The 10,583-nt window shown below is 48.6% G+C and overlaps 1 protein-coding gene across 6 annotated transcripts in view; it reads left to right on the forward strand.

The window, feature by feature from the left end:
- GLIS3 (GLIS family zinc finger 3) overlaps nt 1-9,273 on the forward strand; it is a 540,949-nt gene extending 531,676 nt beyond the window's left edge. For all 6 annotated transcript variants that reach the window (XM_042913531.1, XM_042913532.1, XM_042913530.1 and 3 more), the window contains 2 exons: nt 7,618-7,800; nt 8,620-9,273. In XM_042913531.1, coding sequence (XP_042769465.1) covers nt 7,618-7,800; nt 8,620-8,756 — 320 coding nt within the window. In that variant the 3' untranslated portion in view covers nt 8,757-9,273. The remainder of the gene's footprint in view (nt 1-7,617; nt 7,801-8,619) is intronic.
- Nucleotides 9,274-10,583: the final 1,310 nt, after the last annotated feature.

Raw genomic sequence — 10,583 nt, forward strand, 5'->3', positions numbered from 1 at the left:
ACTGGAGGAGAAAGAGTCCCCGGGGCTGGTCCCCAGCAGAGCCATGGGATGGGCTCCTCATGGGACCTGCCATCACGAGCCAGGGCCAGACGGAGGGCACCGCTGTTCCAAACCCTTTTGAAAGTTGTGAGAACATCCAAACTTCTGCCTCCTCTGCTGCCTTTTCTGCTTCTCACCCTGCACGCATACTGGAGAAAAGAGGATACATCCCTTAAAGAAAATGCCCTTTTTGTTGTCGTCATACATAGTCTGAAACTATATTACGTGGTTTCTCATTTATATGTTTCTCTTTCTTTCCCCCTAAAACATAATCTCCAAGACGGCACGCAGGGTGTTTTAGCCAGCATCGTGTATCCAGCGCTCAAGTGCTTAGTGAATAGTTGTTGAGTGAAATAAAAGCAGAAAACTGGAAATGCTTGTGTTGGTGGAAGAAAAGGAAAAAGTGGCTTCTGCGGAGTGCCGATAACTGTGTGACATGGGTCCTCTCTTCCAGTCCTCTCGATTTTTTGCTCTTCTTTGTCAACTAGATACCATGAACCCCTTTACAGAAATACCGCGGCAGGGGCAGACACACACAGTAATCCGTGTTCCTTCTGGAAGGTCAAGACACAGCCAGCCCCAAAAGCCTGGCCGTGGCTGGCCACAGCAGGGCTTGGCCTGACCCCTGAAACGATGTCCTCAGGTCACACGGAGGGGATGGCCGTCGGCATTATTTCCAAGGGGCCTCACAAAGGATGCTTCTGAGCCTGCTCAGGCCACACCTGGTTGGAGAAGTAGTTCTCAGGGACCTTGCTGTTGCCCGTGTGGGACTGCCCCTGTGGGCTGCCTGCCCCTCTAAGCTGTCATCATGGTAAGGGCACAGCTTGCCACAGGGAGGGGTCGGTCTTGATTCTGAACACCGTGTACCCAGCATTTTCCCTGGTGCCCAGGGTTTGGTGGTGCTTCCCACCCTCACCTTCGAGGAAAACAAGAATTGGGCTTTGCAAAGCCATCTGCCACATAAACAAACCCACTGGGTACACAGCTCCCGACACAGAGGCTTGACGAGGTGTGGGCTGATGGTTTCCCTCCCCTTCCATGGGAGTGAACGGTTGGGTAGAGCCTCTGTGTCAAGCTTTACTCCACCATCATGCAGATGGGATGTTGGGGACTGGCCAGTTCCTGTTGCCGCTCCCAGTGGGCACGGCCAGCTATGTCCACAGTCTGCACGAAAGCAAGTGGGCGACATGTTTCCTCTTCCTTCTACTTCCGAAGGGGAATGTGGCTCGCACCTTCAGGAGAGCTGAAATGCCCTGGAGGTGTAGCTTCGAACAGTGCTCATCCGCCCTCTTGAGGGCTGCAAGTTGGCTGACCGTCGTTTACTTACTTATTTATATATTGGTCTCCTCCACAAAGATTGGAGTGGTAAATCTTCAAGGAAAAGATAAATGCAGTAAAGAGTCTAATATATTTCCTATCTTGAAGGCCATGAGTCTAAGAAGCCTTGTCTGGCTTTTATTTAAACCCTGGGTGGTGGGCCATGTGTTTTTCCTTCAGGAATTTAACCAGAAACATTGCTTTTTTCTTTTTTTTTCTTTTCTTTTATTTTAAAGTCTATTTATTTTGAGAGAGATAGAGAGAACAAGAACACGAGCAGAGGAGGGGCACAGACAGAGGGAGAGAGAGCATCCCAAGCAGGCTCCATACTGTCAGCGCAGAGCCCGATGTGGGGCTCGAAGTCACAAACCCGTGAGATCATGACCGGCTCTGAAATCAAGAGTCGACCCTTAACCGACGGAGCCACCCAGGCGCCCCACCACTGGAAACCTTTCTGAAACAAAATGGGCTAACCCTGGGAAGGGCAGATGGCTGTTTAAATTTCAACTAATTAAAATTAAATAAAAGTAAAGGGCCGGTTCTTCTGTAGCACTAGCCCATCTCCAGCTCTCGGTTAGCTGGACAGCGAGATACAGGTAGAAAGAGATCGTTTCCATCATCGAAGAAAGACGGCCCTAGAGAACACCCTTCTGTGATCATATGTAGCCATGCAATTCCTCTCGCCTCTGGCTCCCCCCACCCGCCCCACCCCTTCCACTTTGGGAAGGAAACCGACACCCAGCTTCATGGGGCTGATTTGTCCCTTAGCAGCAACAGTGACTGTGAACTCCTGATCAAATCTGTCATCACAGAGGCCTCAGTGACCCCCATGTGACAAACCGAAGAGGTAGTTTTTTTAAGAATGAAGTTTAGTGAGGGGCGCCTGGGTGGCTCAGTCTGTTGAGCGTCCGACTCTTGATTTCAGCTCAGGTCAGGATCTCACGGTTTGTGGGTTCGAGCCCCGTGTTGGGCTCAGCACTGACAGTGTGGAGCCTGTTTGGAATTCTTTCTTTTTCTCTGCTCCTCCCCCGCTCGTGCTCTCTAAATAAAGAAAGAAAGAAATATTAAAAACGAAAAGAAGTTTAGTGATGCGTGTAGCCCATAGAGAATATTAGGAGAGAAAAGAAAACAAAGCAATATATATAACATGCCAGCTTTGTGTATATATATATCTGGCCATATCTGAATGTGGAAATAAAGTTTTTCCTTTCTTTGTTTATACTGTTCTACATTTTCTAGTTGGTAAAATTAATTTCAAATAATTTTTGTTTCAAGTTTTTATTTAAATTCTAGTTAGTTAACATAGAGTAATACTGATTTCAGGAGAATTTAGAGATACAAATTATTATTAGAAAAAAAGGTATGTTTTTATTTTTTTAACGTTTACTTTTGAAAGAGAGAGAGTGAGTGGGGGAGAGGCAGAGAGAGTGGGGGACTGAGGATCTGAAATGGGCTCTACACTCACAGCAGAGAGTCTGACGCGGGGCTCGAATTCACAAACCAGGAGATCATGACCGGAACTGAAGCCGAACGCTTAACTAACTGAGACAGCCAGGCGCCCCCAGGTGTGTTTTTAGAAGGGAAAACACTTCCCCAAAGTTGACAAGAGGAGGAATGATTCTCCTTGACCTTCAGGAGCTGCAACTTGGGTAGATCCAGTTTATCTGCAGATTCCTCCCTGCCTGCCACCTCCTCCATTTTTAGAAGCAAAGTAACTTGTAAAACGGGGGAGAGGCGATTTTATAACTAAAGGTGACAGCTAACATTTATTGCCAACCCGAATGTACGTGTCTGTTCCTACGCTGTTATAACTGTGTGTGCGCTCTCGCTCTGAGGGCATTATCAATCCTCAAGGGCCAGGTATTATCTTCTGTTTCTTTGGTCTCTCCGATAGCACCTTGGCCAGCGCCCGCTGATCGTCATTGATTGACTGACTGACAGATTGGCTGACCTTGCCATCACTCTTGTCTTAGGCCCACGAAATGTGTTAACATCTTGCCTCATTTTGCTTTTGGTCTGAGAGGTAGCATTCCATCCAAATTCACTACACGAAGTCCAACAGCTGGAATACAGGAGCCATTCATCAGAAAACGAGTTAGGCTTCCTTAGGGTTCGTGTGTGTGGCAAGACCCTAATGGAATTTTTTAAAATTTCGTTCATTTTGTGAAAACAGCCCTGGCAAGAGGATATGTTAAAGCTCTTTGATTTGACTGACCACAGCCATCCACACCAGTGGATTTGGCATCTCTAGTGACTGGCTTCTTGGAGGGACGGATTTAATAAAGAGGATTTTCTTCCCCGGGTTGGCTGTGAGAGTGATCAGACATGCTTGTGGGGCCATTTTCTGGTTCCCGCTGTTCTTGTGTCAGCCAAGACAGCCACAGGCAGGAATTACAGTCCACTCTGCCTTCTCACTCCGATCCAGGCCGACGGGGGAGCCTGGGGGATGGAGCCCAGGATGTTGGGTTTACGAGTTAACCTCACCGGGTGTGTTTCACCACACGACGTACCTTTTACACTCGCACATCACAATACTCAGAGGTAGGCTGAAGCCAGGTAACATTTCTGCTCTCTTAGAAGCATGAGAGAAGATAGGGAAGAGAGAGAACTGGTTTTCACGAAAGGTCAGTGAAGGTCTGCATCACTGTTCCTGACATACCTGAATGATTAATGTCCCTATCTGGGGAGTTGAGGGAGCTTAGTGAGAAATGTCTTCTCCTCTTGGAAGGGTAACAGTACACTGAGGAACGCTGTCAGGGAATTTATGGGTGACAAATGTGGGCAGAGCCAGCCTAGTGATATAAATAGCAGATAGTGTCTATTCTTCTCAGTGAGGAGACGTTACACTTTAATAAACCAACAGTGTGGTCCACAGCCCTGTTTTCATCCTAATATAGATGACTGGCCACCAGATACCCAAAGTCAAGATCAGTCCAAGGAACCTCCCAAACCATGAAGCTGCTCGTTCGAGTTTCCTTCAGATCACTGACATGTTGCTGTTTTGAGCTTGTGCCGGGGGTGAGCGAGGAAATCAGGACGTGTGTCAGTGCAAGACCTGGGAACCAACATGGGCAAGATGTGCACAGCTCAGGTCCCCACAGGGCCAAGAATGTTCCAGAGGATTTTACCAGGGAAGTGGGTGTGTGCCACATGCCTGCTGCTCTTTCCGTTTGGTTATTGTTGAAGGACTTACTTGTTGCCTTTCCGAAAATTTTATTTCTTTTAAAAATTAGGTTGTGGTTTTTTTTTGAGAACTCGATTGTTATAAAATTTCACTTTTTAATTTTACTTATTTAACAAACGCATCATATACTATGTAAACTAAAATATATAAATATCAATTACGTAATTATCGAATTATATTCTATAATATGTAAATATTAACTTCTCTAATGTTCATCATAACTCAGTGAGGTGTAGGTACTACTTCTAACCCCACTTTACAGATCAGAAAACAGACAGTGGGAGGCTAAGTAATTCACTAAGACTACACAGTTGGTAAGTGGTTACACAGGGACTTGAACCCAGGAAGTCTGGTTCCAGCATACTTGCCCTTCACCGCTATTAAAGTTCAGAAAAATATAAAGCCCACACTGTATATACCGCAGGTTAGCTAACTGGACAATAAATTATACTTAAAAAAAAAAAGAAAAGAAAAATATAAAGCCCGAAAAAACCAGCCCAACGACAACTATAGAAATGTTGCTTTGATGTCTGTGCTCTGCATAGGCTCCCACGTGACTGCACCTAGTCTCCATATTCCCCTTCATATCTTGCTTTTGTTTTCTTCTGAACCTTATATGATGGTCTTTCCATGTTATTAAAAACCCCCTGTAAATATTGTTTTAATGCCTACTTAATGTTTCCATCGTATAAGCATATCACTCTTTGCTTAATCATCCCCTTATGACGGCCCGTTTGGCTCTTGGGTTTTCTGTTCTGACACCTAGCACTGCAATGACTGTCTCTGTGCAGGATTTCCTCTGTTCTTTGTTTCTTTTTCTTTTTTTTTTTTTTAAGTTTATTAGAGAGAGAGAGAGTGCGAGAGCAAATGGGAGTGGGGGGTGGGGGGCCAGGGAGAGAGAAAATCCTAAGCAGGCTCCACACCGTCAGCATACAGTGGACGTGGGGCTCGAACCCACCAACTGTGAGATCGTGACCTGAACACAGTCAAGTGACAGACACTTAAGGACTCAGCCACCCAGGCGCCCCCTTCTGTACTTTGGAAAAGAGTTTTAGAATACGTACTCAGAAGTAAAATCCTCAAGTCCAGGTGTATGTATGTGAACACTTCTAGGGATCTACACCCAGGTTGTCCAGTGGTTTTCCAAGAGGCTTGTACATTCCCGGTGTCCACAGCACTGGACAGAAGTGATTGTCATTCTCACACCAGCACCGAGAATGATTTCTAGAAATCCTCGCTAATGTGATAGGTAGAATATTGTCTTGATTTTATTTCTTTGTTGACTAGAGGATTGAGTTTGTCCATATTGGTTGATCAATTATAGGAATCTTTGAGTAGTCTGGTTGGGTCCTTTGCCCATGTGTCTGTCAAGATTAGACAGAAGCCTTTGGGGGTGAAACAGAGAAAGGCCAGTGGTTTCCCATTCTTTCTTCTCTTGCCTGAACGTGATATTTCCCCGGGTATTTTCCCAGTCTCTACTGTTATGTATGCATTTAACCTTCCCCCAAAACCTTGTGTGCGTTTTTCTCTGGATCCTATACATATACTACTGTCTGCTTGTAAAGGGTTATTATTTCCTTTTCTACTGTGAGTGTGCTCCATGCCTAAATCTGCATTGGTCCCTCCGTCTTGGATCATAAACTCCTGGAGGGCCAGCCTGTGTCTTTTTGAGCAGTTAGGCACACTTTTCTTTGGTGACGTCCCCAGCAACCACAGAACAGGCCTCCTGGCTGAAGGTGATGGGAGCATTTACACAGGCACCTTGAGAGTACGAAACAGAAGTGAGAAGGGTTAAGAGTGTAGTAGACTGGATGTGGCCATGTGCCCTGGTTGTGCTTAAAGAGAGCTGGAAAGAACCCAGTAACACCTCCCCTACCTATTGATCAGTGAGAAGGGGGAGTTCTGGTGGAGAAAGGCACACAGGACTGGGGACCCAAAGCCCAATGAATTAGTCCCGAGTTCTCCATCATTTCATATGAGCCCTGGGTCACTTTCTCTACGAGTCTCTCGTGTTTTTTTCCTACCCGAAACACAGTAGTGATGTTAAGAATAGTCGATGTTTCTAAAATGCTATATATGGTCTTCCTATCCCTTAATCTTCCCTATAGCCAGTGAAACCGACACAATTCGCAGTTGAGGGAACAGACACAAAGAACTACAACCTTCCCTTCAATAAAGCATCAAATGAAGATTTCATTATTAGATTTTTAAAAGCTTCTTATGCTCTGGGAAAACAATCCATTGACTTAAGTGTATCACGAGGCAAGAAGGAAGGCAGAAAAGGTAAGATATCTTGGAAGGTGTAGAGGATCATGGGAAAGGACCACAGACGCCCCAAGGAAAGCTCCATTACACGAGAAAAGAAAAATTGAAAGACATCAGTGAAACAAGATCAGTAGAATGTCGATGATTATGTTCAAATATTAAGAAACCTTTCGTCCTATTTCTTCATTACATTGTGTCTTCACTTCCAGTTTTCCCATTAACTGCAAAGATCAACAGCAGTAATATATTCTAGCACATTCCATCTTATGGGTACCCCATACCTATTCAACATAGTGAAAAAGTTATAAAGGAGTTTGAACGTATCCGTTACAAGGACAGATGGATGGACAGATCGATCTTGCTTTTTTTCTTTGTAAGTGGGCCTTGTTAAGAGCATGCTTCAGGCTTTACTAAATGTGAAAAGCAGAACAGAATGTAAGGTAAAGGAGGTGATGACGATGTACCCAAATGTGGTGGGAGGGTCTGGGTAGGCACGTTCTCTGAAGGTCAGGTTCGCGGTCTCCAGGACTCTGTAGAGCGTCTGGGGAAGGTAAGGAGCCCTTCATTCAGCTTCCAGTCCTGGAGCAGGAGGTAAAAATGTCAGAAGCCAACAAGCTTTGTTGGCCCCTGAAGGTAGAAGAGCTTCTGCAGAAATAGTGCATTTCGGAGGCTCGCTTACAAGATTTTACAGGTGGGCTTAAGAGTTAAAGGCATTTTGTCGCATGAAGCCAGGCTGAGCAAGGGTCTGGCTGTGCCGGGGCGGTGTTTGGAACGGCCTTCTGTGGTAGATCACTGCCATGTTTGTATTTCAGGATTTTATGGGCAGCTGCAGACCTTCTGCCCCCCACAGTACCCGGACCCCCAGAGAGCCATGCTGCCCAGCAGCTCGTGCAGTGTGGTGCCTTCCTTCGAGGACTGCCTGGCCCCCACGCCCATGGGGCAGGCTGGCTTTGACGTGTTCCACAGGGCCTTCTCGGCCCACTCGGGCATTGCAGGTATGTTGATGACTGTCACTTAGAAACCCCGGCAGACTAGCAGGTGAGACCGAGACTAGACTTGACCCCGCACGTGACCGCAGCAAATCCCATTGAATCCGCCCCTGTCGTATCTCGCACCTTCACACTCCTCTCCGGCCCCACCTCCACCACCCTGGTTCAGGGGCCACAGTGTCCCTCCCGGGCTGTGACAACAGCTGTAGCCTTCCAACGTGTTCCCTGCGTCAACTCTACCTTTACCATTCTTCCCTCTGCACCACCGTGAGCATTGCCTTCCAAAAATGAAGGACAGAATAAGCCCCTTTCCTCCTTGAATACCTTAGCCTCCAGTTGCCTAAAGAATAAAGTCTTCTCCTTGGCGAGGCAGTCAAAGCCCCCACGAGATAGACCTGGTCAGACGCTCCAGGCCTCACCTCACACCTGTCTCCCCACGTGCGCTGCTCGTGCACGTGGCCCCACAGCCCCTCGCTCTCCATCTCTGTGCTCTGTTTCCTCCTTCTAGAATGTTCTTTCTTTCCCTCTCCATCTGTGAGAATCCCATCTTTCTTTATGGCTCAACTGCAGTCATCTCCTTTCTCAGGCCACCCTCACCCTTCCCTTGAACACTTGACTTTTATTTGCACTCAGCCCGTATTTTCTGCCAAGACTTACCTTGACCGTAGGCCTGCAAGTCCGTCAGCCTCCTTCCCCACTGAGGGCCCTGGGGACAGAGAGCCGTTGAAGGTCCTAACCCTGGGCCCCCACTCAGCACTGGCCGTAGGGCACACACGGTGGGTATAGACAGGCGGGACCGTTGACTTCTTTCTCCTTCTCTTCCAGTGTATGATTTGCCGTCGGGGTCCCCCGGCCTCTTCGGGGACTCTGTGCGTGGCGGGCCTGAAGACGCCACGTTCTTGCAGATCAGCGCTGTGGACCGCTGTCCTAGCCAGCTCTCCTCTGTCTATACCGAAGGCTAAAAGCTCCCCTGGCCTCCACTACCACTGGCATCCGGAACCTTTTCGTCGCTCGCCACCTTGTACTCTCACACCCTCACTGACTGCACGAAGAGGATGCCAGCCGCTTCCGTGGAACCTGCAAAGTCCCAGGCGTGTCTTTGGAAGGCGGGACTGGTCAGGGCCGGCCTTCCCAGGGCTGCGTGTGGTTGCTGCTGTTTCTGGATTTGCTGGTGGCCCACAGGACTGTCTCTTCAAAGGGAATTTAGAGTCACTCTACCGGACACCTGTTCCTTCCAGCTGTGCACTCTCAAAGGACACCAGTGAAATGACGCACACGTCAAAGTGTAGTTCGGGGACCACCCTCGCACAGAACTCCAAGTAGGGAAGGAAAACCCAAGTTGCCAGAAGCACAGAGAACTGCCTCGCCCCGTACGCATCCTCCCCACTGGCTCCGGCAGGACCTGATGAGGGAAATCTGCATCCAAAGCACCGCTTGGGCTCAGCCCGCGGAGGAGCCCCCCCCCCCCCCCCCCCCCCCCCCCCCGCATCCTGGCACTGCACCGGCCTGGCACCCCAGCGAGCCGGTGCCTCTCTGCTCTTCCCGTCCCCGTGCTAACCAGTCGCTTTTCAGTATTTCTCCAGAAGCAAAATGAGATTCTATCAAGCACAGTCCCTTAAAAGGCACTACAACCTGTTTTATATTCCAGCAACTTATCTTAGTTCTTTTATGCTAAAGACTTGTTATTTACATCTACTTTTAAAGGAAGAAAAATATTTAGAGGTCTGTTCTTTGGATGGAAATAGTTATCTTAATCACCCCAGCTGCATCCATTTTTGCCACAGCCCGTGGCCCCTCCTGGTCCCACCTCGCAGCGCCTGGGAGCCCCCCCCCCAGAGTCGTAGTTTTGCATTGAGCGAAAGGCACCGGCGGGAAGTGGGTGGGCCCGGCCCCTTCCCAGTGCCGTAGCAGAAACCCTGATGGGCTGACTGCGTGAGGCGACTCCACCTCGAACACCTTGTTCAGTGGAAAAGATCACTTGACTCGTTGACCCTTCGCCTCCGCTCGGGGAATGCCGCGCCCAGGTCTTGCTAGAAGATGTGGAACCGGGACACGCCGAGTTGAGATCCTGGGCTCTCTCAAAAAACCACACGAGAGGTGCCTGATGTCGTTATTTTGCACAGCCTCTGCTCGCCTCCGTTAGGATGTCCACTCACCCGTCTGTCCCTCCCCCGTACTCTCCTCTCCCTCCTTGCTCTTGTCACCTTCTTCTCTGTTCCTGCTCGCCCACCGCCACTGCCTGAGCACCCTTGGCAAGGTCTTCCCAGGGAGCAGGTAGAGAGGGAAGGCTGGGGCAGCAGATGTTCGCTTTTTTCCTGTAACTCTAGTCTGACGGCCTGGAATTTCCACAGAGCTCTTGGTCATTTGATAGCCAACCCGAATAGGAAGCCACTTTCTGTGATGCGTTTACAAAGCTATTCAAAAAGATCTTAAGCCGTGCGCGTAAGGCCATAAAAATTAGCCACACCGCAGAGACACCTGGTAAGCTCTGGCGTTCCAGAACTATCGCGTTTCAACGTTTCTTTCCTCTGTCCTTAAGAATGGGTTCTGAACACAAATGAAACAATGTGGTTTGTCCAACTGGGATCGTTGCGGTCTTCGAGAAGGGTTAACCAGCTGGGTGTCCCGGGACAGTTTGTATCCAGACAGACAGGTCCTTCCAGTCGGGCTCCGCAGTCGCTCACGTGCTGCTTGACGCGGACCGGATCCCAACACGTCACAGAGAGAGGGGACTAAAGAGCCGCGTGTGGGGTCCGCCGACCGCTGAGCTCCGATCTGAGAAAGGCCAG

Source organism: Panthera leo, chromosome D4 (genome assembly GCF_018350215.1).
Source record: "Panthera leo isolate Ple1 chromosome D4, P.leo_Ple1_pat1.1, whole genome shotgun sequence".
Lineage (NCBI taxonomy): Eukaryota > Metazoa > Chordata > Mammalia > Carnivora > Felidae > Panthera > Panthera leo.